Source organism: Pleurodeles waltl, chromosome 12 (assembly GCF_031143425.1).
Source record: "Pleurodeles waltl isolate 20211129_DDA chromosome 12, aPleWal1.hap1.20221129, whole genome shotgun sequence".
Taxonomy (NCBI): domain Eukaryota; kingdom Metazoa; phylum Chordata; class Amphibia; order Caudata; family Salamandridae; genus Pleurodeles; species Pleurodeles waltl.
The window spans coordinates 686,906,281-686,927,052 of NC_090451.1; the positions used below are offsets into that span (position 1 = coordinate 686,906,281).

General features: G+C 46.5%; 1 protein-coding gene across 1 annotated transcript in view; it reads right to left on the reverse strand.

The window, feature by feature from the left end:
* Positions 1 to 20,772, reverse strand: part of PLOD3 (procollagen-lysine,2-oxoglutarate 5-dioxygenase 3) — a 179,745-nt gene that overhangs the window by 137,624 nt on the left and 21,349 nt on the right. The window contains exon 2 of the mRNA XM_069218723.1: positions 6,010 to 6,101. Coding sequence (XP_069074824.1) covers positions 6,010 to 6,101 — 92 coding nt within the window. The remainder of the gene's footprint in view (positions 1 to 6,009; positions 6,102 to 20,772) is intronic.

Below are 20,772 nucleotides of genomic sequence, written 5' to 3' on the forward strand. Positions count from 1 at the left end.
GCAACATAGTCTATGGCAGCCTCCAAATAAACCTACAATAAGACCATGCTACATGCAAGTGCAAAACTAAGATGACAGGTCATTCACAGAAATTGAAACCTGACAATATACCAATCACTGACATTTGGTTGACAAATGCATGCAAAATTTGCCAACCCAACTTCAAGTGACAAAAAAATGCAGATGTGATTCATCAAAGAAAAAGACTAGAGCTCCAGAACTCTCTCAAATCATCTGACGGGGACACGCCTAACCACTTGCACTTTAGCAACCTCCTAGAAACTGTTGTTTAAACAAGAAGATTAAGCCTAGTGCTGGTAACAGGCCTGCATACCCTGCCAAAGCCCAGTCTCCCACCATCCACTGACTAACCAAACATGACTCTAATTCCGGACCAAGCCAAAAGAACAATCCACATGAAGAAAACTTCAGAAAGGGTCAACCTAATGCACAGTTCAAGCTCAGCAAAGAAGTTTCAACCACAAATGCAATAAACACAAATTAAAGAAGGCCAAACAGAGGATAACGTAGATCCATCGAATACTAAGTACCTCCTCTATCCTCTCATTCATGCATTCTTACAACCAGATTCCTGAGGGTAACTAGACACATTTCAAGCACTCTAAAAATATAAAAATGCCTGGCCCCACGTATATATTGAGTTTAGGAAAGCAATCGGATCTAGCCGCAGGATGAGATGTGTTAAACCTCTGTCTATAAATTAAAAAGGCATGTAATAAGACCAGGATGAACAGCGTGAAAACATTTAACAGTTAATCAACAAATGAATTCCACAGAAAGACAACTGGCATATAGTTCTTCAGTGCGATACAGACTATTTTACGTTTTTGTTTTCACACTTGCCAAGGGAATGTATGCACTTTCCTGAGTTATGGTGAAAACTGATTGCCAATCGCACTCCATACAACTGTGCCAAACGCAGAGATCCTAGGATAGAAATATTGTGTTGTGTCTGTAAATTGTTGTGCTATTGTCTGTTGGCTCCCTTCCACTTCCAAATCCCAAACATATGGGTCTGTAGTCAAACCGTGCTGGGAAGTCTGTGGAAAATAATTAGAAACAGAATGAGTCCAGTGCATCTGGCTCAAATAGCATCCCCTGTTGGGTAGTGGTTTACTGTGTTGTTGGTGGTATACACTTTTCAAAAGATAGGAACCCTTAAATTGTCTGGCCTAAAACAGTGCAGTGAAAGAATGCTGCCTGGTATCAATGGTTCTCCAGCAAGGTCCATCCATGTCACCTGTAAATTGTATCAGGTCCGTATAATACCAGCCCCTCCACACCCACAACCTCACACTTCCAATCATTACAGCAAGCAGCAAAGTCTAGAGTTCACTTGAACATGGGCACTGGATGATCAGATGAAGCTAGTGCTCATCACCTGCCACATACCTTCTGCCTTATTCAATGTCAGAGCCCTATGAATTACCAAGATTTAAGTTAGTAGAAGTTGTGGACAACAAACAGTGTGAATTGTCCACAAAGTCACCTTTGCCAATACTTGGTTGTTCACTCCACAGGTGAATGCTGTGATGATGAGACACCTCCACCTTCATATGCTCAGCCACACCAATGTTCAGCTTCCTTCACAAAGTGGGCTTGGCTTGCTGGTTCTGTTATGCCTGGGTAGTGGAAGCAGCAAGTACATAGCTGTCCAGAAGAAGACATTAAAAGAATTTCAGCTCATATAAAACGGGTTGTGGGTAGGTAAAAGCACATCACTCCAGATCTGCAAGCTTTACGTTGTCTACCTTTGGAAAACTGGCTAACCTGCTAAATAATACAAACTACCCCCAAAGCGTACTGGTCTCCACAGCTACATGCCAACCCACAAGCAATAGTAATGTTAACCACTGCTTAATTCAACAAGGAAGTCAGTGGGAATATCCTTAATAGAAGAGGTCCGAAAGGCTATAACGGCCTGACTCTGCACTCATATAGCAAAACCATTTGAAGTTTAGAAGGAAGCTGAGGATGGTACCAATCAGGCCTTGCTTGAGACTATTTCACCACTAACTACTTTTTGATTAAGGCTGAATCAGTGAGTGTCTTTTACATATCAAACTGAGTTAAGCCTATTTTAGCAACTTACTGATAATGGCATAAAGCAACTAATGTTGCCCTGGTTTACAACGGAGAGAGGAAACTTCACGCATTTCCTCTAAATAACAATAACTGGAATGCACCAAATATTGTCTATGTTACGAGATTTATTTTTAACTCATCATCTTACACAAAGTGACTTCATCTTTCTCGCAATCGTCCTTCTGTTCTGAAATAACTTAAGTGGTCTTCAAGAGGCATTTGGTGCCGTAAAAATCATCAACAAATCAAATTAAATTAAATATCAAATGAATTCCCTCCATCTGCCAAAATACCAATACGCCCATCTTCAAAGCACACAGGACGGGAGAGTTGCATTTAAGACTGAGAATAAATTATGGGGCCACCCAGAGACCAGTGTGGTGACACCAACAGTGACCTGCAAGACCTAAGTCCTTCCATAAAATATTGACTCCTGATCCTTGAATTGTGCAGAAGTCATTTAAATGAATACATAATTTGCTTTTATTAGTATGCAGATGCTTCCGGAGATCCCTGGACTTCGATAATTATTCAGTTTTAAGGGAATAGTTTTCTTTATTTCCTGAATGTTGTTATTAATAAAAATGACAATTATTATTATTAAATTAAATTAGTAATAGTTTTATATATATTGAGGGAACCAAAAGGACGCAAGCATTATTGAATAAATCACCTGATTAATCGCATTTCATATAAAAATTCCAAAAAAACACAACATTTGCAAAAGTAGTGATTTAATAATATACTAAGAATATTTTAATGTATTATCCACAATTAGGTAACAGATGTAAGATCGTTTGCACTAAAATGGTATCCGAACCTGCAATCCCCACTACCTACAGATGAGAGGATGAAATGTTTGCAAGAAAATGTACGCCCCGGTAGAAAACTGGTAAACCTGGAATTAATAAATACATGGTCTACATTAATCACTATTCAGATGGTCACCTGCTAGATCACATGCCTTCTCTATTCCGGCAACCCCATCGCCTCATTAAAAAGCCCAACCTTTTTAATATATGCATTGGTCTTTTTACACATATGTCAGACAACCACATCTAAGTTACCCGGTGCCAAATGGGATTGCAACTATTATTCAAAAAACACCTGGTTCATCTTTGTATTGGCCTGTGCGTCCCACTTCAAACCCCCAAGTGGTTGAAAATTCACAAATGAAGGCTTTGATATCCACTCTGTCTGTGATCAAGCATTGGCAATGGGCACACCCTGTCAGTGTCCCAATACGTAACCGCTCCTTCGTGAGAACGGAAGCCTGCCAGGCTCTCATGTTCTCTAAAAGTTTGACTGCATTTAAATGAGAAGTACTGGGTCAGCTGGCTCATTCCTATAGGCAAGGTTTGGGTTTCAAACTCACAGAAGAGGAACCCTACCCTAAAAAGGAGCCGGTACTTTAGATGAATGCAGAATGCCAAAGACGGTGCTTATTGTATCAGGAAGGTAGCCTTTCGCAAGTCCTATCAATTTCAACTTGATCTCCAGTGTCCAGCTCGCTTGGGCTTCATTACTCTTTGAGAACTGGGGCGGATATCCATTGTGGGAAACTTATCTGAGCTGGTGGCAGAGGGCAGCAAAGCTTTCCTGTCACCTAGATCAAGGCACTGAACCAGGACTGGTGGTTGCATGCCCCAGAAACACACCAATGATCATGGAAACAGATGCACTCTGGGAAACAGTGATAAAAAAATCCTTCATCTACCTCTCTTCTGCCCCTCCTCCTCCACTCTGTACACCTTTACTTCCACCCACCCCTTTTTTTTGCTCTGTGGTTTCGCCAATCCCTGCAACGTGCCCCTGTTAATGATCTTTACTTCCTTTCGCCATTCCTTCTACTGCAGCTCTCTCCAGCTTTGCTCCATTCCTGCTGTGCTGTCTTTACTTCTGCCGCTCTCCCCACAAGACCCCCTTTGCTAGCCCTCTGGTACTTCCAGTCTTTACTCCTATCCTTCTCCTCCTCCGTCACACGAGGTAAACAATATAAACAACTATCAACAGAGTACTCTGGTGGCACCGACGTCATATTAGGTGAAGGGCAATTAACAGCTGTTAATAACAGCAACAGGAAGTAATGCAGTTAGCACTGTTTTTTTTAGGCCTTGGCGGAACTTGCAGAGTTTCACTCTGCTGAATTCTAGGGCAATACAGAAAACTCTGCAAGATTCCAGGGAGTTCTGTGAGCGGGCGGAGTCAGGCATGTTGCGCTGTTCAGGCTGATTTTTAGTGCAGGAAGCTTCTTCCATGCGGTTAAATCAGCACGAACGGCACCACTTTGCACACCAGAGGGAGCTGCTTTTTTCTGCCGCTCGAGTAGACCTGCCACAACCACCGCATTATGAAATCTCGCAAGGAGGAGTTGTAGCACCTGAAAATCGCTCTAGGAAACGCAAATTCTTGCTCACCAACTTAACGTTGGCAAGCGGTGGCTGAGAAAAGAACTCCTCCACACAGAGATTAGCGTAGTTTTGCCAGAAGTCAGCGCTACAAGCAGAGCAGCTAGTGGGCAAAGCTCCGCAAATTCAGCCTGCAGAGTGGAATTTTTCAGCCACCCCTAGTTTTTTTGTTATAATTCAATTGGTGATTGCACAAATAGGAAACCAAAGCTAAAGGCATAGTTAAAAATGTCATGATAATTCAGCAGTTACAACAATTTATGTATCAAAGATAACAAGTTCCATCAGCACATCTGAGGTTAGCATCCATGTTCACAATGTGCTGTGTATAATTCAGGCATCACCCCGATAAAAGGTACACACGATTAAACTCCATCACCAGCTGGCAATTCTAGTCGTACTTTTCCCCGTGGTGTCTATGTACCAGTTCCACCCTTTCTATAATACTGCCATCTTTTCTTGTCGCAGGCTTGTCTTCTTCTGTTGGTGCCATTTGCCAATGGTGGGAGGTTCTGTGTCCTTCCTTCTTTTAAGTGGCGCACGGAGCACCAAAGACCCCAAAAGAGAGAGAATGTAGCCAATTCTGGGCACACCAGCCCCATGGCACGGGCTTGGTCAATAAATTTAGCTTACTGGCCACATCTGGCTTCAGCCTTTGAGTCAATACTTCAACCAGCTTCTAACATTCCAGCATCTTGGGCGACGCTGACATCTATTACAATTCATACTTGCTTTAGGGAGCCAGCGACGTATATGAACTGTCACATGGCCAGAAGATACATCCAGAAAATAGCAAAATTGGGTTCTCTTAATATGCGATTTTTTCGGCATAACTGAGTCAGCTCTTCCCCCGTGGTAGATAACCTCTCCTTCTTAGCGTTTGCAGAGGCCTGTCCAGTCTAAGACGCTTCCCAGTAGACCATGATTAGACAAAGTCCAATCACACAGGTTCAGGTACTAATAAAAAATACAATGACACCTAACAGCTTGTCCTTCCCTATGAACCTACCCATGTCAAAATCTGCCTTTCTCCCACATCAGCCCCCTCAGACAGGTCAGGCAAGTCAACTGTGTACCATCCCAGCTTCCAACACAATAAATTTAGGAAGCAGGCAAACAGTAACACCTGCCAGCAATCCCAGCACGCTGATTGGCCGAGTCAAACCGTGATTCCCATGCAGTGGGGTGATTCATTTTATGAAGGTGCAGTGCCCAATGTTAGAACCCAATGGAAGTCTTGCCCCCAAAGAGGCGGTGTACCCTCCCCTTCACGCTCTGCATACCGACGCGTACAGCCTGACACAGAGATTTACTTGTAACATTCTCTTGCAGTCCTGGCTTACTCCAGGATCCAAGGAGTAGGCCAAGGGTAAGCAGGGTGCACTGCAGGGGTAGGCCACAAACTCACAATCATTCAGAGCACTTGTTCGCTGCCATGAATGTGACCCCCTGCCACTTTCCAGCACAGTAATGAGCAAGAGGGGCGTGCACGCACCTTGACCGTGTAGTTGAAGTGCCTGGCGGTCCTCAGGAAGCGCTGGTAGCCCTCGGTCTCCTCGGTGGCGGCTGTGAGCACAAGCAGCTTGTCTGTGAGGAGAGAGGAGAGAGGCAGCGGGTTAGGAATGTGCGTGAATGGGGGGTCTGTGGGGCGACGGCGGAGGGCGCGAGGGCTGCCCAGGTGAACCCAGCGTGGAGGGGCAGCGGGCGCGCGCAGGGTGGGAGAGGAGCCCTCGGGTGACGTGGCCCGCGCCACGAAGGCCGGCCCGGCGGTGGTATGTTAGGTGGCATGTGTGAGCAATGAGATGTTACATTACCGAGTGTCAAAGGAGGGGGGTGAGAGGGGCTCGCACAGAGAGGACCCTGTCTCCCAGCACTTCATCTTCCTGGGGCCAGCGGGGCGGGAAAAAAAATCACCAGTTTCAAATGACGGCAAATGTATGGAAAAACAACTCTAGGAGCTTCCAGAGGCCAAGAAGAGGCCCATCTGGCGGTGTGGATAAGGCAATTTAAAATTACACAGGACGAGAAGAAATTACCTCAGCTGCTTCCATGACAGAGAGAGCAACAAAAAAGAAACTCTGGAGAGGAGCGTCAGCCTGGCACTGGACCTCAGAGCGAGGAGAGCGCTTCAGGAAAGAGGCAGAGTTCAGACTCTGCGCTCAATCCCTGCTCAGGGGCAGGATGTGGGCCGTGGACAGTGCCAGGGTGCCACTGCTTGAGTACCGTTTGCACCTGCCCCCAAAAGCCATCTTTCCCCCCCTACCCCAGGCAGGGCGTGCCATCACGGTAGCTACTACCCCAATCAAAGCAAAGATGCTCCTTTCTGACACTCCCTGCAACGACCCTTAATCTCATCACGCCATGCGTGTCTCTCGCAAGAGAAACCTTTCTAAACTCCTCGGTGCACACCAGCTATCGCAGTGCCACCGGGGTCAGGACTCAGAGACCCACTGGATTATAAGAATCTTTTACTGATCAAAGGGGAGGCAATGAGACATAGGGCCTCATTACAACCTTGGCAAGCGGCGGAGGCTGCCCGCCAAGGTTGGATCTGTGAGCGGCCGCCAATGCTGCCGCAATCCTGCCGGCCGCATTACGACATCCCTGCTGGGCCGGCGGGCGGAAACAGTTTCCGCCCACAGGCCCGGTGGGGATTTCGGCCGTAACATGGGAGCCGGCTCCTAATGGATCCGGCGGTGTGGCGGCCGTGCGAAGGGTGCAGCTGCACCTGTTGCAAAAGCAGGGTGGGACTGTGCCTGGGGGCCCCTGCACTGTCCATGCCAAGTGCATGGGCAGTGCTCCCCTTCCCGCCAGCCTTTCCATGGCGGTCTCTACCGCCATGGACAGGCTGGCGGGAAGGGGAGTGGTAATCCCCTGGGCAGCGCTGCTGGCAGATTAAAACTGCCGGGACAGCCATGGCGGGAAACTGCTACCGCCGCGGTCGTAATACACCTGATTGTACCGCCAGCCTGTTGGTGGTACAATCGCCAAAACAGCCCTGGCGGTCTTTGACCGCCAGGGTTGTAATGAGGCCCATAGTTCCTTGCTTGCACTATGGCCCCTGCGCCTTTCCTGGGAGAACGCACTTGACAGCGCAGGGAAGCGATCACCAAGACACTACCAGCTTCCACACAGTTTTTAGAAGATCACACTAGACTCCTCTAGAGAGGGGCGAGATCACATACACTTTCAGTATGAGGCCAACTCAAACTGTCCTGTCCCATGTCAACAGCCATTGGTGCTAGATGAAGGGATGCAGGGAGTGCAGTAGCACCCCTAAAAACAACACTGGAGTTCAGAGAGTGAAGGAGCAATAAAGATGCCTTTAGATTTTATTTTTGTCTCATCGCAGAGATCTACTGTCAGGCTGTATCGTCTGACAAATTGCTGTTTATTCTTTTAACATGGAGATTGGTGTTTACGTTTCTTTGACAACAGAGTCAGAGGTTTTGTAAAGTGAACTATGTAACTACGATAATCTTAATGGGGTACAGGGACTGTGAAACGAGTGGCTCTATATATAGGAGGTCAATATTTTATAACGCCCAACAAACATTACATGTCTGTAAATGAACTGTACAAATATTTCCTAACATATTAGCAATAAGGTAATTCTGAACGTTGATGTACAAAAAGATTTTAATAAGATCAAAAGCAAGATAACTTACTTGGGGCTGAGCAAACACTACACAATGTAATGAGATTTCCACCAGTTATCATGTGCTAGCTGTATAGTTTTATCATGAAAAATGTAAGTCTTTGCAAATTTAATGGAAATTTGCGGTCTGTAAATGATAGCTTTCTACAACATGTGTCTTTAGTACTATATTTGTGACAGTGTTCTCCAAAATATTCCACCAGCTACATACTCCACCGTTACCACTCATGCTGAATAGTCGTGACTCATTTGCTACACTTGTTCTTTGTGTGATGCTTGGATTGTCACAATCCTTGTAACTTCATTGATGTAACATTGATAACAATACGCACACACTGGAAATTGTTCCACCACCACATCCAACACAGCATGACCTTATATTGTGACTAGTGCAACACCAGATAGACTCATCTATCAGGGTCCACCCAGATATGGGTAGGTTCTCAGTCTATAATCCTAAAGCAAGTGTAAAACTAAGATTGAGGGCAGCATTGGCCAGTCAGAGGGGCAGAGAGTATCTGCCCACAGTATTGAGTCCTCCAAGAACGCTCCCTGTAAGGCGATCGGACACAACACACTGCACTTCCCAGCACTGCCTTCCTCACTTTGGCACATTAAAAGGCAGCGCTTACATGGTACCTGGGGCAGGTCCCAGAGGACTCCGCACACAACATGTGCTTCTGAAAAGCCAAGTGCAAGAAAGGGTTTCTTTGCATTGATTCTTCAGGTGTGCCTCCCCAAGGTGTTGCTCCAAATATCAAATGACCTGAAGATGAGCTATCTTTTTTAGGTCAGTAAAGGAGGCGGACTGAACAGTGGGAACTCTCATTTCAGACTGGCCACAATGGACAACTTTGGATGCTACCAGGAATTAATAGAGTTAATAAAATGCCATCTGCCTGACCAGAGGAGGTTTATGAAAACAATACTCGTTTAATCCACTTGATGCATAAACTCCAGTGGGAGAAGCCAACTCCTAGAGCCTTGATTTAAACTAAGAAGGTGTCCCGTTACCTGCAGGAGTTTGTCTCTCTGAGAAGTGTACATGATTTGAAAGGGAAACTAGACAAGAGATGTCATAGCCCTAGTGAAAAACATAAATCATGTTAACTATGACTCTAAAATTATTCAAATAATAAATCATGCCTCAAGGCTGCAAAACAACAATTTGATGAAGAGAGAGGTTAGTCACTTAACCAAGTAACAGCATTGTTTATAACTGTTGGTGAGATTACAGCCAACACCGTTTAAACCGACTTTTAATTTCATATCATATTGAGAGATGACATTCTTATTCGTGTCATGCCGAATGATGTGAAGGGTGTCCAAGATACTATGGCTGTCTGTCTCCTTAGAACTCCAACTCAAGATGAATATCCTAGGCGCAGAAATTAAATCCAATCTCTGCTGCACTGAGGCATCAGTGAGAGTACAGACATAAAGTTTAAAGATGATGAGAGTAGGGAGCATGATCCTTGTTAACGCCACATGTCACTGAGGTTGGAATCTATACACTGACTGTCGTAGGCAGCCGCGCTGCTGAAAGAACCCCCAGTATTAACAGAACATTCACTCTAGTTGATGATTTCCTCTGACCATTAATGTCCTTTACAGTGGCTGTTCTCTTCCAGAGAAGGGAAAGAACCTAACTGAAGTGTATTTAGGGTATTCATGAGTTCATGAAATTTGTTCAGCTTAGCATCTGGCTCTGGAAACATGCACAGAAAGGATTATTTGCAACCTTCTCGCTCAAGTGCATCCGCCATGGGCCTCTTTTCTATACAATGTGTTTATGTTTCCTTAACTGCCAACCAGCGCTACCTCTTTGCCTACTCATATACATTAATATAGGAGACACAAACTTCTGATATGTTTTGAGAATTTATGGTGGACAACGGTAGGCTGAGGAGCCTAGAACTTTGGCTTTACATTGCAGCCTCGGTAATTCATTGTAACCCTCTATGGTGTGGGAAGCTCACTGGCTTTTCATGGACTGTGATGAATCAAATTTTATCTGAGTCATAAAAGCACTGGTCTGCTAACTTTTCTCCTTGAACATTAATTCTTATATCAACCGTTGACTATTACAGAGATTGTCATTGTCAGTGATGCTGGATAAATCATCTTTGAAGATGGTAAGAATTAAGTTCTTCTCCAGGGGATCTCTTGAGATCCTGGCTGAGTTTTCTCAATGCAGTTCTGATCCAAGGATAATCGGAGAGGACATTTAAATCAGACTAGAGTTGGTGGTGAATTTGACTTTGACATAGAATTCCAAGATCTACACACTGTTTTTTTAAGACGCTACATCCTTAATTTTAGAGATCAATTGAGATACACAGATTGTTTCATAGGAGAGATTAAAAGAAGAGTCACCTGGTTATACTTTTTTTCATATCCCCACAGGAAATACACAAGCTCGGATTACTTTTGGACATCCTTGTGTGTAGTGCAAAATGCAGATATACACCAAAGGTTTATCATATCATAATACTGCAGTTCTCGTGATCAATAGCGAATATGTTAGGAGGCATACATTTAAAAGGAGATTTTGAAAGGGCTCTATTATTAGATCCAGAATACATTAACAATATAATTATCTGGACACCATAATTGTTAGCGTTCAGTGTTGGGCTGGATGAACCAGGGATAGTTTGGGATACTTTTAAATCCAGGATACAAAGCGTGACCAAGGGCCACTCAATTCGTAAACAGAGGTTGAGACCCGCTAAAGACCACATGAAACTAGCAAGCTTCAAAGTCAAACAGGTGTCAACTATAAAGAACAATGACCAGTTACAGCAGGAGCGACAGCTTCATATTTCACTGATAAAACCAAATAATCATTATCTTTATAAACAACAGTTGGGCAGAGCTATGAGCATAGCAAGAACATAGGTAAAGTATTGGTAGTCAATGAGACAAAATACATTTGGGAATACTACGGAGGCAAAGATAAATAATGAAGGGGCTTTTGTCCATGATAGTGAAGACGCTGTTCAGTTCTTTTCAACGATTTATCAGTCATTAGAATAAGACAGCATGCCATCCCATTACACAATCATTTCATTTCTGGCAAGCATAAAACTTGAATCTATAATTAATGATGATAAGTCCTAGATTCACCAATCTACCCTCAAGAGATTAAAGAAGCAATAGATACGTTGTACTCAGAACAAAGAAGTGGGCTCCAGGAGGCAATTAGCTGACCTGTGTGGCCACAGGGACACAATTAGCTGCAAGAGGCCTTTTCCTCCACACTGACAAGCTAAGCAGTGGCAACTGGACCTGGAAGGACTTTACCCCTGGCCTCTGCCAAGCACACCAGGAGCCTCTAAATGCATCCCCCTGAGGTACTGGGGGAGTCTGAAGTGTACTCTTGTGATTGTTTAAGCACCAGAAGAAAGTTTGGAAACCTTTTGGGAACTTTTCCTCCAGCGAAACCACCTGAAAAATGCATTTGATTAACAGTTCCTCAGATTTGGATAGGATTTCACATCCACCCCACTCAAAGGTCGCCGCTCCTCGGAAAAAAAATAAACTTAGTCCAATTTTGCAGTGGGACTTAGAAGAAATTTTAAAAATGTGCTTCCAAAAAGTGACCAAGGGCCTCATTAAGAGTCTGGCGGTCTTCCCACAAGACCCACTACAAGGTTTCCACTGGGCTCACCGGCGGGAACATAAGCCAAGTGGAACCTTTGCAGCAGCACTGGTCTTGGCTCCAGGTAGTGGCAGCTGCTCTTCGTGGGCTCACCCCAGGCACGTGGGCAGGTTAGGATGTGGACATGCTGAGGTGACCAATGACCATAGCACATTTCAGTGCCCCCCGCATGCCTAGCATAGACCCGATAGTTTTGTTTGGCAGATGCCCAAAGAGTCTCCATGCCGACTCTCTTGTTTGTGAAAGGGGCTGTTCAATGCAGCGAGGCTGCTACTCGTCTACAGTGACGGCACGGTACTGTGAAAGAAGTCTCTGGGTATCAACAAATTTTATACTACCGAAGCAAAGTATCTTTCAGTCCACTAAGCTTTTTTGTTGTATTTGCACCAGACGGACATCAGACTGTGGTTCTTAGCACAGATTCCGAATCACTTTGATGGCCCACTACAAAGGAAAGCAGTGATGGGCAAAGGAAACCACTGTACTGGAGAAGGACCAGTGCAGCCCTGTGCCACTGTGCTCTCAATCCAGATATGCAGACAAATTCACTGGATGGGCCATAGCCCTAGAATTTTCCTGCCTTCAGGGAAGACCCAGGAACCACTGGCGTTCTTGTGTGGAAAGTGCAGAAAGGGCTGTTTGCAGAAGATAGGAGAATTCAATAATTTGTGACAGAATAGAGGAGGGATCACCAATTTAATCAGGTGGTCTGCTGACCTCTATTACATCTTATGGAAAGGAGGAGGCAATAATGCTGCTAACACTTTAGTCGTTAGGTAGCCTACCTTTTATCCGGACCTCCTGCTTCTGTTTAGGTCACCAACGTGGAGAGGTGGGTATGAAAATACTTTGCTGTCAGGGTTTCCTTTTATTCTCCAGCAGGTCCAAATGGCACAAAGACCCAAGGAGAAATGCTGCTATTAAGCTACAACGTCTGGTTGGACCCGGCAGACCACATCAATTGAGGAGTGCTTGGAAGATTATGTGGATGGTCCATTTCTCCATGCACTTGTGACCCCCTCAATGCTGGTAGCTGGAGACCAGACATTCCCAATCACACTGTGTGCCTTCTTCAAAGACTGACCATAAGCTATATAAGCAGAGATCTTGTGTTGCGACTTACACTGCAAGTAAGATTATTCTACTTTCCCATCTCCTCCATTTGGAGGGCACAGGGAACACTACACCAGATTACATCTGTGAAGATGTGCAGACTTTTTCCGATAAAGCCCAAGGCACTTTCTAGGCTGTTCCCTTGTCAGCAAGAGTTCGACTCTGCAACACCTGCTGAATATTCACAGCTCCAGAACATCACACTCCCTCTCATCCCATTCGAACTGTTTCTATCCCTGGTACAACTGGGATACCTTCTGATGGGTCCACATTGCTTCTGCATCTTGCTCTTCCTGGGCTGATAATCAGTTGCTGGGATCTCCACTGTAACCCTTCCAGATTCCCTCTTTAGGGCTTGGACTGTAATCTGCAGTAACTCTGGTCTGGCACACACTGATTGGATCTTCTGTGCTGGGGTGCACCCTCACAGCCTTCCATGGATTTAGCCCCTGATGGTGACTCCAAAGTATACAACCTACCTCTGATCCACATCTGATGTAGTAATGTGAAATTAGAAAAAATATACAACTTATGCCAGCATAATTTAAATTTCACCCAAGCCTAGTTCTAATTCCTTTCATTGTGCAGAGGGTATAGGAGGAGGGGACAGAGCACTGCTCTATCCCGTGGTCTGGATTATAATTCACTTTGGTGTGCAGGCGAGTGGGTGAGGAGAGGGTAGTGAAGTGCTGTGTCACTCGTTCTGGGTTACAGTTCTCGACAGCGCATCAGGCATGGAGGGGGATAGGGCAGAGCACTGAATTATCTCTGGTCTGTATTCTGGTTCCTTTCAGTGTATGGGGCAGGGGCAGATGAAAGAGCACTGCTGTATCTCTGGGTATGTATTCTAGTCCCCTTCAGTGTGGGGACTGGAGGGGAGGAGAGCACTGCTGTACCCCTGGGCCTGGATTCTAGTTCCTTACATCGTGTGGGGAGTAGATGCGGGAGAGGGAAGAGCGCTCCTGTATCCATGGGCCTGGTTTCTAGTTCCCTTCACTGTGAGGGAAGAGGTAAGAACACTGATATATCACTCATTCTTTTTGAGCTAGGCACAAGTGTATTCTGGCCACTGCAGTTGAACAGAGAACCAGTGCATCGATAACAAGCGTCAAAAGCTCTGGGGTCAACAGCAGGCTCACTGTGTGGATTGGCTTTAGAAGGCACTAACCCAGACCTATGAAGGCTACATTTATGTTAACAAAAAGGTGGGTACTTTGAGTGGTCTGATTGGAAGGCTAATTTAAGGTGGATGGACACATGGCAACCTTTAGAAATTCAATAAAAATCGAATCAGAACCCTGTTAAAAGGCAGCTGATAAGTTATTTCTGTGCACTGCCATTTGGTAGATGGCAAAGGTGAGGGATGGGAGTACCAGCTCTTTTGTTCAGAGTGAAGAAGTTTCTAGGCAGGGCCTGCCCTTCTGCCTGTCCCTCATTACTGCACACCTCAGTGTGCTCATGTTTTGGATTCTCCCGTTTGAAGTAAGGCCCGCTGCTGCCTGCTACAAGAGCCATCATCTCACACAAAGGGTGTGTCTGAGAAACAGTGGGAAAATGGCATTTGAAACAGAACCAACCCAACCCGGCTCTCAAAAACAGACAGTGGATCTTCATCTCCTCTCTGGAAAATGGGTTTAAAAATGTGATCCAAACCACCCCACTCTGTTCTAGCTCTAAGTTCTTCATGATCAATAAAGAAGTGCTCTGGGAAGTATGCCTTCTTGACATGGGGGGTGGCGCTGGCTTCTCCCTACACAGAGGCTCCAGCCCTATCAGCACAGCAAAGCACACAGCTCACTCCAAGGTGGCCCTTCTCTAGCATACGATGGCGCCTACTTCATTCTGCACACGGCCAATGATGCGATCAGAGCAGCAGCTGTTGCCTCATAACTCACAAAAAGAGTCAATTTTACAGGTTTCCCGACTGGACCTCTCTCCCACCATCCTGCCAACACTATCCTTATCCTCACAGAGCAAACTGGTCTTAGCAAGCAGGCAGGTGATGGTGCTGCAGGACAATTGGTCTTGGATTACTTGAGTGATGTCCCCTTACCCGTACTGAGACTAGCAGACCTTGGCTCCCAGGTAATTGCCTTGCAGAGCTTGCAATCGTCGCACAACCTGACTTGCTGCTCGACAGTTTACAATTTTTGGGGTCTCAAGCTCCCCTTCTCTGAGACAATTTCCAGACACCAAATGTGACTTAGAGTCTGAGACTTTGAAGTTTATGTTGGGGGTCTCCTTCCTGTTGAAGGGCCCACTCCTCTACCCGCTCTTGCTCTTGAAAGAACTGTTATAGAGCGACTTCAAATCTATTAGCCCCACTGCAAAGGCCATGGGAGTGATTAGAGTTCGCACCTAGATGTCAGCCACATTGATGTGTGCATCAAAGGGTTGGCCAGGGTTTCAGCACTACGTTTTATGATTCCCTTACTAGCCTCATCTCCTTCCTTAGATGCGCCCAGGCCACTATCTTGCGACCTCTCTCTGAAACAAAGAGCACCCTGTAAGCTGTACGGGGAAGCCTGGCTCTCCCTTCTACAGTGTATTCCCCCAGCTCACAGGAACACAGCAATGCATAAATCTCCTCCTCTACCTTCTCTCGAGGTTCACCATGAAGATCTGGAACTCCCAAAATGGAACCCAGGGTCAGCCATGTATTGTACCATTCACAGGCACACATACACCCACCACAGGCATTTAACATACTCACACTGCACATCACTGTATCCTGCATGTACTGTACCACTCACAAGAACACGAATATCCAGAACATACATTTATAATGCATGCAGTGCATACAGCTATACCCTTCATGCACTGTAAAACTTTCAGGCACACATACAACAGGTACATGCATTCAACATGCATGCACTGCAAGGTACTACATCCTTTGTGTACTGTACCACTCAGAGGTACACATACCTTAAGTACCTGCATTCAGCATGCATGAAAGAACTGCACAGTGCTACCTAGATTACACCCTTCCCAGACACACACACCCACAGCTCAGATACATCACTCATGCACTGCACAGTAGTCCAGATTAACGTGATGTAGGCCAAGGGGTGAGTAAAGCACACAGCAGCAGAACATTGAATGAGTGACCTGCAGGCCTCACAGGTTATAAAGGGGCTGTTCTCTCCTAATGAGGACTACACGGTATGCTGCCGCCAGCATGCGGTTTACTCCTGGTGAAGGCAGTAGCCTTCCACCACTATGAGGGTTGCGCACTTGGGCGTCCTCTCTCGATCCAAAAAGTACACAATCCATGAGACAGGCCTATGACATGCCGTACATGTATGATCCATGTTTGCCTAGAACAACAAAAATCAGCATTAGGGATCCGAACATGAGTACATTTTGGACAGTCAGGGCAGGGGTGCAAGTCCATTACCATGCAGAGGTATTTTCTGTGTCAACAAAGACCAACAAAATTGACACCAAGAGAGGATTGTGGGCTTTGGGTCAGAGTCCCCAAGACAGAGAGCTGTGTACTCCAGAACTGCGACAGAAAAACAATGACATAAACTTATAGATGTACGTCAGGCATCGACAAGGAAACGTGGTCACCAGCAAAGAAAAACCATGTACTCAGGAAGGCAGCGACAATGAGAATACAGATCACATCACAGACATATAACTTAAGGATGCAGGGATGCAAGACCCCCAGTCACCACACAGGACCGCCCACGAACACCATGCAATGCCTCTAACAGAAGTGGCTACTCGTATAACCGAGTACTCTGACACACAGAAACTGTGTCTAACACAACCACGGCTACTTTCCTGTAGGCTTTGGGTGTTAGTGGATTCAGAGCACATACCCAGGGGTGCTGAACTGATGCAAATGTAATTTAAACAAGGGGGGGTCTGAGTGGGGGTCCCGAGTACTAGCCCTACCCCCTGTCTCCCAGCCCCGGCAGACGCTCTCAGCTTCTGCCCACAGGGCACATTCCAAGGGGCAGCTGCAGCTCACGACCGTCACATTCCTGCCCCTCCACAGACGCCCCAGGGTGGCAGGGCAGCCAGTCGCGGCATGCAGCGGGCCCCCAGCAGGATCCAGCTAGAGGTGAGGGGACCACTGGGGAGGTGGGCGAGGACTCTGCCCGGAAGGGCGAAAGCTGGAAGCACGCAGAAAGGGAAACTTCTAGTCACACCAACGCTGCATCATGGGAGTAGAGAATTAACAAATGACGCTGTGTTCAAGACATCAAGCCAGTCACCGCTCTGGTCTGTGGCTCAAGCCAGGGCTTTAAGTGGGCCTGGTCAGTACAGGTTAGGGCGATGCGACTGGTGCGGTCGCACTGGGCCCCTACCTGGATGGGTACACTGACCTCAGGTGGGGGAGGAATGAGGGGGCAGTGAGGAGCTCCATGTGTTCAGCAATAACTTACTGTTTAAAAGCACATGCTGCAGAGTGGCCTGTGCATCCAGCTTTCAGGCAGCAATACAAGTGTCAAGGTAACTTTTGTGATTAATGTCCCTGCTAGAGAGAGAGAGAGAGATCTGAGTTTTGTTTAGTGGCAGTTTTGATTCGTCATACAATAGCACAGAGGGTTAATGTACCTGCTGCAAAGAAAAGATCTGTATTTGATGTGGGTAACTGAGTGGATTAGTAAAGCCAGCCTTTACCCGAGTTTGAAAACCAATTAAATGTGTGTGAGAGAGGGGCAAATGGAGGGAAAGGGCACTTATGCCGGGTGGTAGAGGGAATCTGAGAAGTCGGTCATAGGGGAGCGGGGCAACCAAAAAAAGTATTGTCCCAAAAGGCGCCACCAACGCTAAAGCCGGCCCTGGGCATGGATGCCCGGTTAGAAGATGGCGGATGCGGGCCAGTGTCCAGCCTCCAGCCGGCGAGGTGATGAACACCAGTGCACGTGGGCGAGTGTGGAGGACGCGGGAGAGGGGGTCAAGGGAGGCCCCGAAGAGGGTGTGCCTTGGAGGAGAAGAGGCGCCTTCACATGAGGTGTGCGCAGGCCGGGCACGCTCTGGGCCTGGGGTCTGGTGTCCGGCGCCTCAGCATCTCATCAGAGCACGCTGCCGGTGCTGCTGGAACAGCATCTCATTCATAGCTTGGATTTCCTGGCCACATCATCTGCTGCGAAAGTCTATACCCGGGCACGGCGAACGTTCAGTTTGGAGGAAACGTATTTCTCCTGATTATGTTGTTAGTTTCTCAAGAGCCGGAAGTTTAATAAGCTCTTCGGCGCTGGACAGCATTATGTAACAATGTAAATCACTAAAATGTCCCCTTATTTACTCCCCCGTGAAGCTGTGAGCACTTCGGAAGAAGCTGAACCCCAGCGAAAAGGACATTAAAAAAGCCTGAATATTTACACTTGGCATTTAAGACAGGAAAGTCTGGACGAGCTTCAGCAGACCCTGCAACTTCCAGACAAACCTCTTGCAGACAAACCTCTTGCAGTGGTGGTGGGGCCGAGGTGTGAGCTATAAGACGGGGGGAGGTTCTAGTTGCTGACCAGAGCCGCCAACATAGCTCACTGTGGGTATGTTTTGTTTTTTCACCACTGAACGGAACAAAGGTCCACGCAATGGGCCTGGTGTTGTCACGGTGCCGGCTCCGTCTCTGGGGCCGGGGCGAGCTCGGAGGATCACAGGCTTCCTATACAACATCCTAAATATTTGACACGTTCGTAACATAGCGCCTCTCAGTTCGCCGTTCACCCAGAGAGGCCCGCACTCCTGAATAAAACACACAAATCACGTTCACACCCATCCCGTGCCCTGACAAAGACTTATTCCAATTCGTAGCTGCAGGCGTCTGTTCTCGAGGCCTCCTATAATCGCTGCCGTGTCAGGGCGCAAGGCTTCCGTAAATCACACAACCAGCTGCATCTAAGCGCTTTCTCCTAAAGTACACATAGCGCCTTGGTGTCGTGAACAAACCTCCCCCATAAACAGCAGCTGCCACAAGGGCGCTGTTTACAAAAGAGTGCTTTCTGGGAGTTGTGCTGCAGGTCCATCTTCAGCGGACCTCAGTGACTTCTAAGAAAGCATAGCACTTTACATGTGGTGGCAAGCAGGGCACAAGTCCTAAACCAGCATTGGCAAAACCAATAAGTATCGCCTATGCAAGAGCTATTTGTTTTGCCAATATGTTTTGGCCATGCTGTTCACCAGCGTGGCTGCTGTTCAGCATGGCCAAAAGTTCGTGGCATAGCCTAGAAGAGAGTGGCGTGGAGTGTCATAGAGTGAAGTAGTGTGTGGTGGAGTGGCAGAGAGTGTTGTGTATTGGAGTGGCATAGTATGGAGTCGCACAGAGTGGCATACACTGGAGTGGCACATAGTAGAGTGGACTGGTGTAGAGTGCATGGCCATAGAGTGCTGCAGAGTATAGGGCACTGAGTGCAGTGGCATCAAATTCAGCAGCCTACAGTGCATCATCGTAGAATGCAGTGGCGTCCATAAAGGTGGTGTGTAGTAATGTGCAATGGTGCAGAGTGCAGTGGCGCAGACTGGAGTGGCGTGGAGTGGCATAGAGTTGGGTGATGCTGAGGGTAGTGGCACAGAGTACAGTCAAGAGGCACTGAGTGGCATAGAGTGCAGGGGCATGAAGGGGTGCAGAGATGAGTAGCATAGAGTGGTGGAAAGTAAAGTATAGTGCCGTAGAGTGCAGTGGCGTAGAGTGGAAGAGTGCAGATTAAAGTGGCAAGGAGTTCAGTGGCAGAGAGTGCAGTCTTGCAGAGTAGAGTGGCAGAGGGCAGTCACGTAGAGTAGCACACAGTGGATTGGCACAGGGTGCAGAGGCACAGCGTGTAGTGTTGCAGAGTGGCGTACAGTTCAGTGCCATGGAGAACAGTTAAGCAGAGGAGACTGGTTTGGCCTAGAGTGGAGGGTTTTAGAGTGCAATGGTGAAGAGTGCAGTGGCACAGAGTAGAGTAGAGTGGTGTAGAGTGAAGTGGCGTAGCGTGGAGCAGTGCAGAGTGCAGTCGGGTAGAGTGGTGCAGAGTAGAGTGGCGTACGGTGGAGTATTCATGGCATGGTATCACACTACCATTACAGACAACACATTTGCAATTGAAATGACCATTACATTTGCACAGACACACAGTTTTACTCATAAAACTATACAGTGTACATACAAATATGTGGAAATTGCATCATCTAGTTTAAAGATTTTTGATCATATTGAAGTATTTGTTTCCAACACATCTCAGAAATAACAAAAATATGCTTCATTTGTGCGTTCTTAATTCTGATATAACCTGAAATACTTACACTTAATTTAAACATTGTTGGGTGCTAGAAAAAAACCAACTCTTTCCTACCCCCAGTAACCAGCAAGATTGTCACATAAGCCTGAGAAAGAAAAGTAAACAAGCACCCTTGTAGGACAGCGTCTGACATTTGACCCTGGTCTTTGAATGCACAGCACATTTGACAAGATAAGAAGATTTAAAACCCTATTAACAGAAAGGAAGTTTTTGAAGGACACAGTAATCACGGTTTAGGAAACTGGAGGGATGAACTGAACCTGGAGAGCCAGAAGCTAATAAAACAAGCAAATGGAAAGACAGAAAGTGTGAGTGACAAGCGACAAAGTCAATAGTAATCAAAGCTCAGAACTCATTCCCAGGTCAACTTTCTGAAAGTCCTTAAGATGTCTTTATCAGAAGAGACAGCTGTGCTGTCTGGTAGGCTGCAACCTAAAAAAGAAGTGGGGAGACTAACCATGTTAGGCAGTGTGCAAGTGACATCACGTCAGATGACATCAGAGCACATGATATCACGAGCATGATATCGCACATGGCATCACAGCATGTGACATCACAGGAAGTGGCATCACAACCTATGACCTCACT